The 19,414-nt window shown below is 38.7% G+C and overlaps 1 protein-coding gene across 1 annotated transcript in view; it reads left to right on the plus strand.

The window, feature by feature from the left end:
- Positions 1–19,414, plus strand: part of AMFR (autocrine motility factor receptor) — a 45,602-nt gene that overhangs the window by 18,946 nt on the left and 7,242 nt on the right. Inside the window, exons 9-11 of the mRNA XM_063111728.1 lie at positions 4,560–4,750; positions 7,234–7,337; positions 19,203–19,337. Coding sequence (XP_062967798.1) covers positions 4,560–4,750; positions 7,234–7,337; positions 19,203–19,337 — 430 coding nt within the window. The remainder of the gene's footprint in view (positions 1–4,559; positions 4,751–7,233; positions 7,338–19,202; positions 19,338–19,414) is intronic.

The raw sequence follows: 19,414 nt of genomic DNA on the forward strand, positions 1-19,414 counted from the left end.
GACCACTAAACAGTGTAAAAATTGTGTTATCAAGGATTACAAAAATAGGCTCTTATGTAAACCTTCATGATTGGATCTGTTATTTATTTTCAGACATATCATAGGGTCTCTGTTTAACCTAAATTGTTCTTTTTATAGATTTGATGTTTTGATGTTGATGGACCTTGAGGTGTCTTTTGGCCTTTTGCATTTATGGTCAGTTATGTATATTGAGAAAGTTCTGATCTTTACATCTTTAATCTTTCTTTCCTTATTTCATATTCTGAAGTAGTTTTTCTTTTTAATATTAGAAGGACTTTGGAGCTGGAGTATCAGTAACTCAACAAATTTATTGGCAGATTTTTTTTATGTGCTGGGTGCTGTGTTGGGATCTGGGGATAAAATGACAATGACAGATATGGTCTTTACTTTCATGGAGTTTACAGTCTGACGGAAGAGACAAACATGAATTCATCAGGCACTTTTATGAATGTGGGAGTACAAATTGAGACAAGTCTCTAAAGAAAAGGCATATGGTTCTTCAGAGCTTATAAAAGGAGTCAGAGATCTGACTCAAACTTAGAGGAAGTGATTCTTGAGAGGAATTAAGTCAGCAAAAGGAGGGATCAGGCAAAAGAGTATTTAAACAGAAGGAGCACCTCTGTAGCAAGAGGGAATGTGGTATGTTGAAGGAACTAAAAGAGAACCTGCGTGACTAGCACTTGGTGTGTAAGAGGCAGGGATGTTTGCTGAGGCAGGAAAAGAAGGCAAGATCTAGAGGGCCCTTTGATGGGGCAAGAAGCCATTGAAGGTTTTTATTTCTTTTTCTTTCTTCATTGAAGGTTTTTAAGTAGCACTTGGTGAGTAAGATTTGTAGTTTGAAAAGACTGGGGACTTGTTAATAACTGCTGCAGTGGTTCAGGGGTGCATTGAGAGTAGCTTGGACTACAGCGTTGGAAGTGGAGTTGGAGAGAATGCAGATTTGAGAAGGATTAGGAAGGATGTGGTGCTAGACTGGCTGTGGGAAAGTGAGGAATAAAAGAGTTGCCAAGGATTCTCCTAGTTCTGCAGCTGGTGCTGTTGGTTGAGGTTGGGAAGACCAGGGAGTTTACCTACATTTCTCAGAGTCCTTTCAGTTGGTTCCAGAGGAGCTTGGGAGGGCTAGTTGGGAAGAAGAACTCAGAGAGTACATTTTAGCCCAGAAGAAATAATTTTAAGCATATGATTAGATTAATTTTAGGGTTTAATTTTTTTATTTTAGGCAAAATTCAGATAATATACAATTAACTTTTAAAGTGTACAATTCAGTGGCATTTAGTGTATTCACAATGTTGTGCAACATCCCTTTTCTCTAGTTTCAAAATTTTTTATTACCCCAGAATAACACTCATACTAAGAAATCACCTCCCTGTCCTCCCTCCGCCTATCACCTGGCAACCATTAGTCAGCTTTCTGTCTTTACGGATTTGCCTATTCTGGACATTTCATTTAAAAGGAATCAGACAACAAGTGGCCTTTAATGACTGGATTCTTTCACTTAGCATAATGTTTTTGAGACCATCCAAGTTGTGCACGTATTAATACTTCATTCCTTTTTGTGGCTGAATTTGAATAATTTTATACTAATTAAGGAATTTGCTTATCCATTCATCCATTGATGGACATTTGGATTGTTTCTACCTTTTGGCTATTGTGAGTAATGCTGTTGTGAACATTTGTGAACGTGTACCTGTTTGAGGACCTGTTCTCACTTCTTTTGGGTATATATCTACGAGCGGAATTGCTGGATCATGTCATAATTCTATGTTTAACTTCTTGAGGAACTGGCAAACTGTTTTCCATATCTTCTGCACCATTTTACATTCCCAGCAGCAGTGCATGAGGGTTCTAATTTTTTCACGTCTTTGCCAAACTTGTTATTTTGTTTTTCTTATTATAACCATCCTGTGGATGTGAAGTGGTATCTCATTATGCTGGTTTTTGTTTTGTTTTTTTAGTAATAATTCTCAAATGTAATTTTTTTATTGTAGCAAAATATACATAACATAAAATTTACCATTTTAACTGTTTTTAAGTGTACAGTTTGGTGGCATTAAGTACAATAACACTGTTGTAAAACCTTTATCACCATCCATCTCCAGAACTTTTTCATCTTCCCAAGCTGAAACTCTGTTCCCATTATACAGTAAATCCCATTCTCCTCTTCTCCCAGCCCCTGGCACCCACCATTCTGTTTTCTGTCTGTATGAATTTGGCTATTCTAGGTACCTCTGTTGGCTTTGGGTGTAGTTTGCTCTTTTTCTGGTTTCATAGTTGGAAAGTTAGGTTGTTGATTTGAGAGCATTCTTCTTTTTAGGCATTTTTAGCTATACATTTGCCTCTGAGCATTGCTTCCGCTGCATCCCATCAGTTTGGGTATGTTGTCTTTTTGTTTTCATTTGTCTCAACATGTCTGATTTCTTCATGATTTCTTCTTTGACACAGTGGTTGTTTAAGAGTTAGGTTTGAATTTTAAAACACTTGCCTGCCTTGGGTTGAGTGAGCAAATCACTGTGTGGACATCCCCTCGGTTTGCTTTACTTTGTAGCATTGGTAACAGAGTGGGAGCAGGATTGTGTGATGGTAATCTAAAGCAAATTCATTTTAATTTGTGATAAAGCTAAGTGTCTAGATTCTAGCAGGCAATAATGAGGTAATTCATTGTTATAGAAGATATTTTTTGCAAGATTTCAGAATCCAGTAACTATTCATTGAAGGGTCATACTTAGAAGGAGAAATCCTTCTGCAACTCCTTCAAGAATATTATAGTTATATAGAAAAACATGTTTTCTCTCAAGTTTGGTTTCTTTCAGTTGTAGAAGTCTAGCATTTATTTTTTATTTATTTATTTTTTAAAAGATGACCGGTAAGGGGATCTTAACCCTTGACTTGATGTTGTCAGCACCACGCTCACCCAGTGAGCTAACTGGCCATCCCTATATGGGATCCGAACCCGTGGCCTTGGTGTTATCAGCACCACACTCTCTCGAGTGAGCCACGGGCTGGCCCCTAGCATTTTTTTTTGAAAGGCAGCTGTATCTAACTAGTTGTACTCACCTTTGAGTTTTTAGACTATTTAATATGGGAGGTTTTTGCAGTCTGTGAAATAAACTTAGATTTGCTTATGAAAAGTGTCACAGTGTAGCATTGTTGGAGGGTGGGGATTTTACACACTTTTGTAATCTTCCACAAGGCTGATTTTACTTGTGGTGTGATTTAAGGGCGTTCATTAGGGAAAGTGAACTTTTAAAAAAATATAATCATTTATTTAACTAAATTATCACCAACAGGAATTATAGGTACTTTATTATTTAAAAATGATAGAGTTAGATGTACATATATGGACAGATTACATTATTTTGGAACATTTCTGTCACACTCTTATGACACAGAGATGGTAAGAAGTAACTCCATCTTAGTCTTTGGGAAAGTTTTGCTACTTAAGTACCATTAGTTTGCTAGAGACTCCATGGATCAAAACATGGCAAGGTTCTCCTTTAAAACTTTGTATGTGCGTGTGTTCACAGAAGCTAAAAAAGAAAGACAAACAGTGGGCATTTTTATTCAGTGTCTCCTTGAGCTCTTAGAAAAAAATAAAGAATTTTCAGAAAATGGGAGGAGACCTTGGTGATCACTTCATCTAGCCTTCTCATTTTTTAGTGGAGAAGACTAGTCCAGAGGGGTTGAAGGGTTTGCCTGGGTCACACAGCTAGTTAGTGGTGGAGCTGGGACCAGATCTCACATTTTCTACTTCTTGTTCTAGTTCCCTTCTCTTTAGTTGACACCAGAAGTATTTATTGAATGTCTGCCATAATTAGGGCATTATCATCTCCTGAGAGAGCAAAAGCAGCAGTCAGCCTCATTGGGAAGGCAGAATGCAAAGAGAAGTGCATGGAGGAAGTGGAGGTGGTGCGTGCAAGGGGGCAGTTACAGAGAAGATGGAGGGAAGACAGGCCTGTGGGACTGAGTGCTGGATGAAAAAGTGGCTGGGTGGTCTTGGCAAGTTAGGTCCCAGCCAAGGGAGCTGGAGGGATGGGCTTGAGTGAGTGAGTGAGTGAGTGAGTGAGATCTCTGAAGTCAAGATTTTGTAGATAAGGCCAAGGTTATGGCCATGCTGGTAGATAGCTAAAGCAGAATGAAGAAAAGAGCATTGGAACAGAGGACTCAGAGAGGCCAGGGTGGGTGGATGGTTCAGTCACACGGATTTTGAAGTAGCCGAATAGAGTTGGGAAGGAAGCGGGTGAGCTGTGCTCTGAAGTCTTATTGAAGAAGAGGGCTCATGAGTAGGAGCTTGGTGGATGACTATGTGTGGTAAAGGATTTTAATGTACACTGCAGAACATGCTAGAAGTGTACTAGACTGAAAAGAGTAAAGAGGAAATGTCCACAAATGTTTCTCAACATTTAAATCTTGCTAGTCGTAAATAGAAAGTAAAATTGGGACACATTTGATACATTCAGAATACTTCTGGTGAATTCTTACAAAATATGCTAAGGAACAATCGACTGTGTTCACATATCTTATTTTGGACTTTTTGGTAGCTCCTGTCTTCGTTCCTGGCTAGAACAAGACACCTCCTGTCCAACATGCAGAATGTCTCTTAATATTGCTGACAATAATCGTGTCAGGGAAGACCATCAAGGCGAGAACTTGGATGAAAATTTGGTTCCTGTAGCAGCAGCTGAAGGCAGACCTCGCTTAAACCAACACAATCACTTCTTCCACTTTGATGGTTAGTTGGTTTCAACCTCTTAAACTATACCCAAGATATTTCTCCCCTAAGAGGATGCTATTTTAATTATAAATTGCCCTGTATGGACCAGTTTAATATTGTATTTCAACTTTATTTGAAAGTGTTCAGTATGGATGGACAGATAGACAGGTAGAACTGAGGGGTTATTCTGTGCCAGGCATTTTGCTAGATTCTGTGTCAATAAGGATGGGGTGGGGGCGGAGAAGGGGAGGTAGTAAAATTGAATCAACCATGACTTCAAAGAACACCATCAGTTTAATAATTAATCTTTGCTAATAATTTATTGCATTGGTGTGATTTAAGTATATAATGAAGGATCATTGAGTAGCCTTTCCATTGAGTACCAGAAACAAAATCAGAGCTGGAGCCCTGTTGCTTTGTCCATAAAATATGAATGTTCTTCCTCCCAGCAGTGTTGAAAGTCGTAATAAAAACCACACTTAAAATTATAAGGCCATGGGTACGTTATCGATCATCCTTCCTTAATTCACATTACATTGAACTGTAGATGTTCATCAATTTTAATACCACTAAATTCTGTGAGTTCATGTTTCTCATTATTACTGTGAAACAGGCATAACTGGAGGAGTGCTAGTCAGATCTCTGATTTGAGTTTCCAGGGGTCGAATACAGTGAGAATGGAAGCATGTTTGTGAAATCCCTGAAAGAAAGGACCAAGGGGGATAGAGTCAAGCCTCCCAGAAGAGTAGATGGGGGACTGCTGGGCTAGCTGGGCCCAGGACTCTAGAGGGGTTTAGGGGGCTAGTTTGGTGGCTGTTAATTAAGGCCTCTACTAGGTAAAACTTCTGAAGTATACTAGCAGATCTTGGAGATGGATCCTGTCTGTGTAATCATTATTTTATGAATTATTATTACTAAAAACATAGTCAAAATGTTAAAGTCATCTTTATTTCTCCCTAGTAAGTGCATGAAGTAAGTATCCATTTTTTTAATGGGTACGTTTTGTTTGGTGAAACCTTTGAGATGGCCATTTAATTTGATTTTGTGAATGCTGGAAGAGCCAGTTCCTTGAAATGGCCCCTGGGTGGCTAACTGGGTCTCAATTCTGAATGGAGCCAAGTAGCTATTTGCTGATTAGAGGTCATACACGTACCCTGTTTGAGACTTTCATAAGCCACTTGTCCCTGTTTTTTTTTTTTTTTTTTAAAGATGACCGATAAGGGGATCTCAACCCTTGACTTGGTGTTGTCAGCACCACACTCTCCACAGTGAGCAACCGGCCATCTATAAATAGGGATCCGAACCCATAGCCTTGGTGTTATCAGCACCGCACTCTCCTGAGTGAGCCACGGGCTGGACCTCACTTGTCCCTGTTTGTGCCGCTGTCCACTGCTATGGGGAAGCCTTACTTCACCACCTATGGACTGTAACCTGCCAAGTGTTAACTGGCTAGAACTCAGCAAGCCAGAATTCCTCTTTTGCGTAAGGGACCAAACCATTCAGGACTGAGCAAGCTTGAATTCCTCAGTTGCATAGAGGGCCAGAGTGGGAACCTGGACACAGGCTTTTCCTATATAAGACAATCCCTCTCTTTGTTCTGGTGGAACACACTTTCCATTTTATACCAAAGGCTGTGTCTTTCTGATTTTCAGATTGCCAAATAAAGTTTCTCTGTTTCCAAATTCCTTTTCAGTAAAATTTTGTTAACAGTTTTATATTCCGTGCTTCATTGCTTCTTTGTGAAAGAATGAAAAAGCACCCTTAAATGTGTGGCTTGATATTGAATTATTTTACAGCTAATATTTGGTGGTGTTGTATCTTGGGCTCCCCTTTTCTTAGAGAAATGACAGAAGCAGCAGACTTCTCAGTGCCATTAGTCCACAAGCCTGTGTGGTAGAACTCTTTGAAAAGAATTTTGAGTCAGAAAACCAAGGTCTTTAAGTCAGATTAATAAGGAGAAATTAATGAAATTTCATGAAAGTAATTGTGAAAATGATGTCGCCAAATGAGTAGTGATTTGTGTATAGTGTGAAAGAGAAACTCATCTGTTGTAGCATCTTATAGCCATGAACACCTTCCTTACATTCTAGGCCAAGAGGGTGGATTGGGGGTCATGTTGATCTAGGGCCCCTAGAGAGAAGGAAAGGCCAGTGGCAAAGTGTTCCAGAACCTGGCTGTCTGGATTCACATCCTGGCCATCATCATTAAAGTGCGTGATCTTGGACAGGTTACCCAACTTCTAAGTACCTTAAGGACCAAAGGCCAAGGGGACTAGAGTCATATCTCTGAGAAGAATAAAATGAGAATAATAATAGGTTCCATGTGGGGTTTAATGAGGATCGAATGAGGTAATCCATGTGAGATACTTGACACAAAAGGCTGGCATAAAGTAAGCACTTGCTAAATACCAGTTGTTGTTATAGAGTGGCCTACCGTAGAGTCAATGACACGGGGAAAGAGTCAGGGCTCTAAAACTTGTGCTGGATTCTCGTTTGTTTCAGGGTCCCGTATCGCGAGTTGGCTGCCGAGTTTTTCCGTTGAAGTGATGCACACCACCAATATTCTTGGCATTACGCAGGCAAGCAACTCCCAGCTTAATGCAATGGTAAGGACCGCTAACTGCTTTAAAAACATAGCTAATGATTAGGAGGGAACGAAAAGCTGGGATGTGCCTGTAGTACTTATGACCTCGTTGGTTTCACCCTGCTCTGGCAGAGTAGCAGGATTTCAGGAGCTTTTTAAAAATTCATTGGGACCACTTAAATTCCTGTGTTTTAAAATTTGAAACTAGTTTGGAAGCCAGCTTTCATTTTACCTCTGTGGCAGATAATCTAACCTTTTCTGAGTAGTACTAGGTTCACTATTATGATATAGGCTTACCTTAGGCCTCTCCTTGATTTTGGGGGAGTTACTAACTGGAATGAATGTTGTGCCTTTTTAAAAATTTGTATGAGGCCTACCAAATTTGTTTTTTTGTTCCCTGTCCCCGCCCTTTTCCCCATCCTGCCCCAAATAAGTGTGTGTGAGTGTGTGTGTGCGTGCGTGCGCACACCTTGAGATGTAGATGCGTGCTGCCGGATCAAGGATATTGTTCAAATACTTCAAATTTCTTTATATTTTTCCAAAGGTGTGTGTTTTTATTCTACAATGCTGGAGAAACACGTTTCACCATTTTTTAAATCTAGTGTTCATTGTTAGAATAAATTTAGAAGTCCTAAAATACAAACCACTTTAGTCCTGCTTAGATTAGGACCTCTGGCTGACCTGAATAAGCTTGGCTACTACTTTTGAATGTCTTTGGTTCATTTGTTCATTTATTCATTAATCTTTATTTACAAACAAATTTGTACTGAAAGCCTATTGCTGTGACAGGCACCATGCTGAGCATAGCACCTGTGATGTCAACAAGGTAGACAAGAATTCTGCTCTCAAGAAGAGTAAGTTCTAGTTAGCAAAACATTATAAATACAAACAAATAAGGTAATTGCTGATGGTGATGAGTGTTCTGGAGACAGTAAGGCAAGTGGTGTGGTAGAGTAGGTGGGTAAAGGCTATTTTAGAGGAGACATTTAGAGAAGTTCTCTGAGGAAATAATATTTAAGCTGAGACATGAAGGACCAGATGGAGTTAGATCAGGGCGAAGGAGCAGTGGAAACAGTGGGTGCAAAGGCCATATAGTGAGAAAGTACTAGAGACCGAGAGAGGTTATTGTGGTTGGAGTCTAGCAAGTAGGGGACCGAGACTGTGATATAGAGATTGCAGAGCCAGGTCATGCAGGGTTTTGTAGCCCACAGTCAAGTTTAGATTTTACAATGAAAGTATTAGATGGCCACTCAAAGCTTTTTATAAACACTGCCCACCCTCTCCCTGGGGACTGACAGAACATTGAACAGAAAATGATTTTGCTTCTGGGGAGAGAATAAATTATAGGAGGGTCAAAAATGGAAGCAGCAAGACCAATTAGGAGATTGTTGCAGTAGTTCAAGCAAACTAAAATAGTGGCTTGGACAGGGTGTTAGTAAAATGATGAAAAGAAGTGGGAGATTTAAGATATGCTTGTAAGATGAATTGACGGGACTTGATGATGCTATGGTTTGGATGTGCGAGTGATGGGGTGAGGGTAGTGGAGGAATGAAAGCTGACATGTTGGGTTTTGGTTAAGCAGCTGAGTTGATGGTGGTACCATGTACTAAGATAAGCAAGACTGGGGAGGACTCGGCATTCTGTCTGGCTGGGTAGGTTTGGAATGTCATGTATGTAATTCTGGACCCCAGTGAAGACAGCAAGCTGGAGATGTGCTCATTTGGGAGTTTTAAGTTTGTAGGTGATATCTAAAGTAATGGACAGGATTTGCTCTTCTAGGAAGAGAATGTAGGTTGCAAAGAGAAGAAACCTCAGGACTGAGCTGTGAGGTCCTGCCAGGTTGCAGAAGTCTGGCACAGAGAGAAGGAGCCATGACAGTCAATTAAGAAAGAAGGAAACCAGGAGAAGGTGGCAGCACAAGCCTAGAGGAGTTCGTTTCCAGGAGGGAGGAATCAAGCATGTGGGAATTCTTGTAAGATGAGATTAGAAAAGTGCATGTTAGATTTGTAGAGTGAAGGTGATTGATTAGCTGGACAACAAGCACTTTCTGTGGCCCTAAGGGCTGAACACTAGATTGTGGTGGATTGCAAAATGAATGGGACCTGAAGAAATAAGTAGTATCTAGAAGTATGTTATAAAGGAGGCAGACAATAGAGGTGGTAGCTTGATAGGGATGTGGTATTCAGGGGTGTTTTGTTGTTTAAGATTTTTGAACAGGTCATTTATTCACAAGTTTCAAAACCTAGAGAGGAGTACACAGTGAAGTCATGCTTGCATTCTTTCCCCATGCTCCCAGTCCCCAACCCCCCATAACAACTTAGTTTAGTTTCTTCTGTATTTTCTTCTTCCAGAATGTTTATAGGCACAAGCTCTATACCCAACAAACAGTAACTACTGATTCCTCCCTCCCCCTAGCCTCTGATAACCATCGTGCTACTTTCTGTCTCTGATTTTAACTACTCTAGGTACTTCATATAAGTGGAATAATATAGTATTTTTCTTTTTGTGTCTGGCTTATTTCACTTAGCATAATGTCATCAAGGTTCATCATGTTGTAGCGTGTGTCAGGATTTCCTTTTATTTTATTTTTTATTTTTTGTCTTTTTCGTGACTGGCACTCAGCCAGTGAGTGCACCGGCCATTCCTATATAGGATCCGAACCCGCGGCGGGAGCGTCACTGCGCTCCCAGCGCCGCACTCTCCCGAGTACGCCATGGGCTTGGCCCAGGATTTCCTTTTAAAAATTGAATAATATTCCGTTGTATGTATATACCACATTTTGTTTATTCATTCATCTGTGATGGACATTTGGGTTGCTTCCATATTTTAGCTATTGTGAATAATGCTGCTTTGAACATGGGTATACAAATATCTATCTCTTTGAGACTCTGCTTTCAATTCTTTGAATACTCATGGATCTTTTTTTAAAGACTTTTTTTTAGAGCAGTGTTAGGTTCAGAGAAGAATTAAGAGGAAGGTCCAGAGATTTCCTATACAAGTATACGTCCTACCCCCACACATGCATAGCCTCCTCCATTATCAACATCTTCCACCAGAATGGTACACCGGTTACAACTGAAGAACTTGCATTGAAATGTCATCACCCAAAGTCCATGGTTTACATTAGGGTTCACTGTTGATGTTGTACATTCTGTGGGTTTGAACAAAGGTATAATAACACATATCCACGATTATAGTATCATACAGAGTATTTTCACTGCTCTGAAAATGCTCTGTGTTTCACCTGTTCATCCCTCCTCTCCCCCCAGCCCCTGGCAACCACAGATCTTTTCATTGTCTGCATAGCTTTGCCTTTTCTGGAATGTCATACAGTTGGAATCATACATTATGTAGTAGCCTTTTCAGATTGGCATCTGTCACTTTAGTAATTTGCATTTAAGGTTTCTCCATGTCTTTTTATGCACTGATAGCTCACTTTTTTTTTTTTTTTTTTTAAGCACAGTAATATTTCATTGTCTGGATGTACTACAGTTTATTAATCTAGTCACCTACTTAAGGATATTTTGGTTGCTTCCAGTTTTGGTAATTATGAATAAAGCTGTTATAATCATCTATGTGTGGGTTTTTGGGTAAACATAAGTTTTTAACTCCCTTGAGTAAATACCAAAGAGTATGACTACTAGATCAAATGGTAAACATATTTTTAGTTTTGCTAGGATCTGCCAAACTGTCTTCCAAAGTGGCTGTCTCATTTTGTATTCTTGCCAGCAGTGAATGAGAGTTCCTGTTGCTCCGCATCCTTGCTAGCATTTGGTGGTGTTAGTGTTCCAGATAGTGGCCATTCTAATAGGTGTGTAGTGGTATCTCATTGTTTTAATTTATGTTTCCCTTTTGACATATGATGTGGAGCATCTTTTCATATGTTTATTTGCCATCTGTACATCTTCTTTGGTGAGGTGTCTGTTAAGATCTTCAACCCATTTTTTAATCGAGTTATTTGTTTTCTTATTGTTGAGTTTTGAGAATTCTTCGTATATTTTGGGTAGCAGCCCTTTATCAGATATACATTTTGCAAATATTTTCTCTCAGTCTATGGTTTGTCATCTCATTCTCTTGATACTGTCTTTTGCAAAACTTTTTAATTTTAATGAAGTCCAGCTCATCAATTATTTCTCTCATGGATTATGCCTTTGGTGTTGTATCTAAAATGTCATCACCATACCCAATGTTATCTAGGTTTTCTTTATTATCTTCTAGGAGTAGTATAGTTTTGGTCTATGATATTTTTGAGTTAGTTTTTGTAAATAGTGTAAAGTCTCTGTTTAGATTTGTTTTTTGCATGTGAATGTTTAGTTCCGGCACCATTAGTTGAAAAGGCCATCTTTGGTCTATTGTAGTGCCTTTGCTCTTTTGTCAAAGATCAGTTGACTGTATTTATGTGGGTCTATTTCTGAGGTCTCTATTTCTATTTTATCTGTTCTTTACCAATACCATGCTATCTTGATTACTGTAGCTTAATAGTAAGTCTTGAAATTGGATAGTGTCAGGCCTCCAACTCTGTTCTTCTCTTTCAGTATTGTATTGGCTATCCTGTGTCTTTTGCCTCTTCGTATAATCTTTAGAATCAGTTTGCTGGTATCCATAATATAGCTTGCTGGGATTTTGATTGAAATTACATTGACTCTATACATCAAGTTGTGAAGAACTGACATCTTGACAATATTGAGTCTTCATGTTTATGAACATGAAATAGCTCTCTGTTTATTTCATTCTTCCATGATTTCTTTCATAAGACTTTTGTACACTCTCATACATATTTTGTTAGATTTATGCCTAAATATTTTATTTTGGGGGGATGCTAATGTAAATGATATTGCATTTTTCATTTCAAAGTCAGCTTGTTCATTACTGGTATATAGGAAAGTGATTGACTTTTGTGTATTAACCTTGTATTCTGCAACCTTGCTATAATCACTTATTAGTTCGAGGAATTTTTTGTTGATTCTTTTGGATTGTCTACGTAGACAAAGCAATGTAGAGGGACATCCTTGCCTTGTTCCTAATCTTAGTGGGAAAGCTTCAAGTTTCTCACTATTAAGTATGATATTAGTTGTAAGTCTTTTGTAGATATTCTCTAGCAAGTTGAGAAAGTTTTCCTCTATTCCTAGTTTATGGAGAGTTTTTGTCATGAATTGGGTGTTGGGTTTTGTTAAGTGCTTTTTTGCATCTATTGATATGATCGTGTGATTTTTCTTTTTAAACCTGCTGATATAATGTATTACATTAATTGATTTAATATCTGTGTGTGTGTGTGTGTGTGTGTCTGTGTCTGTGTGAGAGAGAGAGAGAGAGAGAGTGAAACTGGCCAGTATGGGGATCTGAACCCTTGACCTTGGTGTTATAACACCATGCTGTAACCAGCTGAGCTAACTGGCCAGTCCTGATTATCAAATGGTTTTTTTTTTTTTTTTTGTCTTTTTGTGATCGGTAAGGGGATCGCAACCCTTGGTGTGGTGTCGCCCGCACCGCGCTCAGCCAGTGAGCGCACTGGCCATTCCTATACAGGATCCGAACCCACGGCAGGAGCGCCGCTGCGCTCCCAAGCGCTGCACTCTCCCAAGTGCGCCACGGGGCCGGCCCCTGATTATCAAACGTTGAGCTAGCCTTGCATACCTGTGATAAATACCACTTGGATGTGGTGTATAATTATTTTTATACATTGTTGGATTTGGCTTGCTAATATTTCGTTCAGGATTTTTACATCTGTGTTTATGAGACATATTGGTCTGTATTTTTCTTTTATTTTAATGTGTTTCTTTGGTGTTAGTATTAGGGTAATGCTGCCCTTGTAGAATTAGTTAGGAAGTATTCCCTCTGCTTCTAACCTCTGAAAACGATTGTAGAGGATTGGTACAATTCTTCCTTAAATGTTTGGTAAAATTCACCGGTAAACCCATCTTGGCCTGGTGCCTTCTGTTTTGGAAGGTTATTAATTATTGATTCAATTTCTTAATAGATACAGGCTTATTCAGGTTGTTTCTTCTTGTGTGAGTTTTGGCAGTTATAATTAGAAAAATTAATCTGTAGTGATATTTCTGATAATAGTAATTTGGGTCCTCTCTTTTTTTAGTTAGCCTGGCTTAGAGATCAACTTTATTTATCTTTTCAAAGAACCAGTTTTTAGTTTCATTGATTTTTCTCTATTGCTTTCTTGTTTTCAATTTCATTGACTTCTCTCATTCTTATTTGTTTTTCTTTTGCTTACTTTGGATTTAGTTTGTTCTTTTTCTAGTTCCTCAAGGTGGAAACTTAGATTAATGATTTTAGTTTTTCTTTTCTAATATCTGCATTCAGTGCTATGAATCTTTCTCTGAGCATTACTTTTACTGTACTTCACAAATTTTGAAAAATTGTGTTTTCATTTTCATTTACTTCAAAATATTTTTTAAAGTTCTCTTGAGATTTCTTTGACCTACATGTTATTTAGAATTTTTTTGTTTAATCTCCATGTATTTGGGGATTTTCCAATTTTCTTTTTGTTATTAATTTCTTGTTTAATTCCATCGTGGTCTGAGAGCAAACATTTGTGTGATTTCTATTCTCTTAAATTTGTTAAAGTATATTTCTTGATTGCCTAGAATGTAATCTTTTATCTTGGTGAATGTTCTATATGAGCTTGAGAAGAATGTGTATATTGCTGTTATTGGATGGATGAAGTAGTCTACAGATGTTGATTATGTTCAGTTGATTAATTGTGTTGATTATGTTCCGTTGGTTAATTGTGTTGTTCAAATATGTTCTTACTGATTTTCTGGCTGCTGGATCTGTTCATTTCTGATAGAGGACTGTTGTAGTTTCCACCTCTGATAGTGTATTTATCTATTCCTTTCTGCACTTCTTTTAGTTTTTGTCTCATATAGTTTGATGCTCTATTGTGATGTGTAAAAATGCTAAGGATGTAATGTCTTATTGGAGAGTTGACCCCTTTATCATTTTGTAATGCCCGTCTTTATCCCTGATAACTTTTCTTGCTTTGAAGTCTGCTCTGTGAAATTAATATAGCTGTTCCTGCTTTCTTTTAATTAGTGTTGGCATGGTGTATTTTTCTCCATCCATTTCCTTTTAATCTGTATGTGCCTTTATATTTAAGGTGGGTTTCTTGTAGACAACATACAGCTAGATCTTATTTTTTGATTCACTCTAACAATCTCTGTCTTTTAATTGGTGCACTTAGACCATTGATGTTCAAAGTGATTATTGATGTATTGGAATTAATATCTACCACATTTATTTCTCTTTTCTATTTGTTCACATTGTTTTTTGTTTCTGTTTTTGTCTTCTACTATTTTTCTGTTTTTTGTGTTTTTAATTGAACATTTTATATGATTTCATTTTCTCCTCTATCATAGCATATCAGTTATACTTCTTTTCTGACTTTTTTTAGTGGTTGCCCTAGGAATTTGCAATATACATTTATGACTAATTCAGTTCCATTTTTAAATAACACTATACCAACTTTTTAGGTAGTGTGGGTACCTTATAATAACAAAACAATCCTAATTCCTCCCTTCTGCCCCTTCTGTCTTTCATTGTTGTTGTTCATTTCACTTATATATGTGTACATAAGCATATATGTGTGTGTATTTATATATACAAGCATACAAAATCAAATACATCGTTGCTATTATTAGTTTGAATGAACTGTCATCTGTTAGATCAATTAAGAATAAGAAAAAAAGTTTTTATTTTACCTTCACTTATTCCTTTTCTGATGTTCTTCTTTTCTTTACATAGGTCTGAGTTTCTGACCTATGTCAATTTCCTTCTCTCTAAAGAACTTCTTTTAACATTTCTTGCAAGGGGTGTCTACTGGCAGCACATTCCCTCAGTTTTTGTTTGAGAGAGTGTTTATTTCTCCTTCACTTTAGAAAGGTAATTTTGTGGAGTTCAAAATTTGGTGTTTATTCCTCTCAACACTTTAAAATATTTCATTCCACTCTCTTCTTGCTTCTGTGGTTTCTGAGGAGAAGTCAGATGTAATTTCTGTCTTTGCTCTCCTACAGGTAAATCTCCCCACCCCCACCCCCACCCCCATCTTCTTTCAGGATTTTTTTCTTTGTGTTTGATTTTCTGTAGTTTGAAAATGATATGCTTAGGTATAGTTTTTTTGGCATTTATCCTTGGGGAAATTCTCAGTCATTGTTTTCAATATTCTGTTTCTTTCTCTTTTTCTTCTCCTTCCGGCATTCCTATTACATGTGTTTATAACATTTGTAGTTGTCCCATAGTCCTTGGGTATTCTACTTTGTTATTTTCCATCTTAATTCTCTTTGCTTTTTGGTTTTCAAAGTTTCTATTGATGTATCTTCAGGCACAGTGATTTTTCCTGCAGCCATGTACAGTCTGCTAGTAAGTACATCAAAGACATTCTTCATTTCTGTTCAGTGTGTTTGATCTCTAGCATTCTTTTTGGTTCTTTGTTAGGATTTCCATCTCTCTGCTTACATTGCCCATCTGTTCTTGCATTCTGTCTACTTTATCCGTTAGAGCCCTTAGCATATTAACTACAGTTGTTTTAAATTCTGAGTCTGATAATTCCAGCATCACTGCCATGTTTGGTTCTGATGCTTGTTATGTCACCTCAAATTATATTTTTTGCCTTTTAGTATGCCTGGTAATTTTTTCTTGATTGCTGGACATGACGTAGTATGTGAAAGGGACTGTGGTAAATAGGCCTGTAGTAAAGTGACAGTGGGGGGAGGGGAAATGCCTCTAGACTGTGAAATTCACATCTGCTTCTCAGAATGTTTTCTTGCTCTTAGGTGAAACAGACTGGCTAGAGTGGGCTGCAGTTGGGTATTTCCCTTCTCCCAGGTCAGTTGGGCTCTGATAAAACCCTAGCAAGTTAGGCTTTGGTTAACTGGTTTCTCCTAAGGGTAGGCTTTGTTAAGAACATAGTGCTGTTGCTTATTTGACAATGCTTCCTTTTCCCCTCCCCTGCCAGAAGCATGAAGGGTTTTTTATCAGATATTTACTGCTGGAACCTGGTTGAGCTCCTGAAGTAAATCTCACAATATTGGGGGGGTTCCCTATGACTGAGTCCCCCTAAAGTTCTTAAATCTTGGTGTTGCTCACATGAGCCTGCAGCAGTTTGTTAGTTTTGTTCAGGTTTTCATTATGGGTCTTTTCTTAAAGATGTATTCCAAAGCATGTTTGGTATGTGATAGGAATGATCTCTAGAGGGGCAGAGATGGATGGTGCAGAACAAATAGAAGAATTAACTGAAAGAGCAAAATCCTTAAGATAGAGAGTGGGATTGGGAACCAGGAGAGAGGGATTCACTGTTGTTAGGAGGAGGGATGGATGTAGTAGCTACAGGCAGGTTGTTTGAGATTTGGTTTAAAAAGAAGGCATGGCTCACAGTAGCCAAGAGATAGAAGCAACCTAAATGTCCAAAGATGTGGCATACACCCACAGTGGACTGTTATTAAGCCTTAAAAAAGAAAGAAATCTGTCATATGTTACAACATGGATTACATTACAACCTTGAAGACATTATGCTAGTGAAACAAGCCAGTCACAAAAAAGCAAATGCTGCGTGATCCCACTTACATGAGGTATCGAAAGTGATCAAACTCTTACGTACTGAAACTAGAGTGGTGGTTTCAGGGCCTGGGGTGAGGGAGAAAAGGGGAGTTGCTGTTCAGTGGGTACCAAGTTTTGGTTTTACAAGATGAAAAAGTTCCAAGAATTTCTGCACACAGCAGTGTGCATATAGTTAACACTATTACACTATACGCTTAAAAATCATTAAGATGGTAAATTTTACTGATTTTTGACCACAATAAAAAAAGAAGGCACTGCTCCTGCTTTCTCCATGAAATCTTCAGCACATCGTTGGCAGAGAGCGAGGGTGACATCAAGGTGGGAGTGTGGCAGCCTAGTGTGGCCACTGCCAGGCTCATGGCAGGCTCTGCATGGGTACTTGGGGGCCAGGCAGTTATTGAAGCTCTGCAGATGGATCACCTCACCTGCCTCTGGAAAAAAACCAGACTTCATGGCCATGTAATGCCCCTAGGAATGAGAATTGCATTCTTGGAGTTGGCGTGTTTAGAATCCTCAGGCAGGCCCTGGCTGTTTTTTCTCTAGTTCTGTGATGGTTTGGAATAGACTATTTTTAGCACAGCTAATTTACTGGAAGCATGCATTTCTTATTAAGATGCAATATTTAACATACTAGATTTTCTGGAAGAAAAGCTTTGGTCTAGTAAAATGAATCTTAGGCTTTTGGGGCGGGGGGCAGGGGTGAGAAGGAAGCTGGTTAAAAATAGGAATTTATCTGATTATAGAGGTTTTTAATGAATTCTTCCCCATTTAGCTTTGACTTGTCCTGGAAAATAAATGATCAACTCCTATTTATATAAGCAATAAGGGGACCACAGGAACGTGGAGGCCCTGGGGCCTTTGGGGCACTGCTTGTCTTGCCAGTGTACCCCAGCAATGACTCTAAGCAAATCTCTGTGCAAGTTTCACCCCATCTTTTTTTTCAAGGCCCTGACATTGAGACACAGTCCCCCCATTTTCTATAGTTTATCATGATACGTTCCTTAGGAGCTAATATCTCAATGGTTGACTTTATTGTGCCCCTAAAACAGTTATTTTTTCCTCCTCTTTCTTTTTTCTTTTGATCATTGAGACTTTTCCACAAATAAAGCCTTGAATATAAGCATTTGTAAAATAAATGTATGTATGTGAAAAACAAAAAAAATCTGGAGCTGCTTCAATGAAGGTATGGATGGTGGTGTGCCCAGACCTCTGCCTGCTTCCCCTACACAGACACGCCCACCATGGAGCCTTAAGTGGACTCTGAGATGACTGTACAGTACAATTTGAAAACTACAGCTCCAGGGCAATATTAGGAATTTGCATTCTTTATCATCTTTTTTATTTTTTTTCAAATTGTGATATAACTTACATACAGTAAAAATTGACCCTTTTTAATATCCAGTCCAACTCATATAGTTGTGTAACCATCACCATAATCAAGGTAGAGAATAGGGGGCTGGCCTGTTAGCTCCCTCAGTAGAACGTGGTGCTGATAACACTGAGGTCAAGGGTTCAGATCCTTGTATTGGCCAAAAAAAGATAGAGAACAGTTCCTTTTCTCCTCCCCACAAATTCCATTGTGCCCCTCTGCAGTCACTTCCTTGACCCCACTCCCAGTCCCTGGCCAAACACTTATCAGTTTTCTTTCCTTATAACTTTACCTCTTCCAGGATGCCATATAAGTGGAATCATACAGTTGGGCTTTTGAGTCAGACTTCTTTCACTTAACATAGTGCATTTGAATTTCATCCATGTTGTGTGTATCAGAAGTTTGTTCCTTTTAGGAATTATAGCTTTAAGGAGAACACATTTTCATACTCAGGGTATACTGAGCTTTAAAATGAACACTTTTTAAAACTAGAATATTCCAGTTGAGCCTGTCTTGGGATCCAGCTGGTTTTCTGTGCTCTTTTTATTTTGAAATTGATGCTGCCTGTTTGGTGTCCTGGAAAAATACTAAAGGGACTGCAGTTTGATAGTGATCTGCAGAATGGAGGTGGCCTCCTTACCTGTGTTTTCAAGGTATGATGTCAGATTCAGTGCTCAAAACCTGCCATACACTGTGACCTCCCTGAGTGACTGTTGAGAGTGAACATTTCTTTTTTTTTTTTTTTTTTTAAAAAGATGACCGGTAAGGGGATCTTAACCCTTAACTTGGTGTTGTCAGCACCACACTCTCTCAAGTGAGCTAACCGGCCATCCCTGTATAGGGATCCAAACCCATGGCCTTGGTGTTTTCAGCATCATACTCTCCCAAGTGAGCCACGGGCTGGGCCTGAGAGTTAACGTTTCTGTGACCTCTATATTTGTATTCCCATAGGCGCATCAGATTCAAGAGATGTTTCCCCAGGTTCCATACCACCTGGTGCTGCAGGACCTCCAGCTGACACGCTCAGTTGAGATAACAACAGACAACATTTTAGAAGGACGGATTCAAGTACCTTTTCCCACACAGGTAAAACTGGGGTTTTTAAGCAGGACAAATGGATTCTGTCTTCAGAAAATTTAATTCTCTAGAATAGCATTTTTAGT

Source organism: Cynocephalus volans, chromosome 10 (genome assembly GCF_027409185.1).
Source record: "Cynocephalus volans isolate mCynVol1 chromosome 10, mCynVol1.pri, whole genome shotgun sequence".
Classification (NCBI taxonomy): Eukaryota; Metazoa; Chordata; class Mammalia; order Dermoptera; family Cynocephalidae; genus Cynocephalus; species Cynocephalus volans.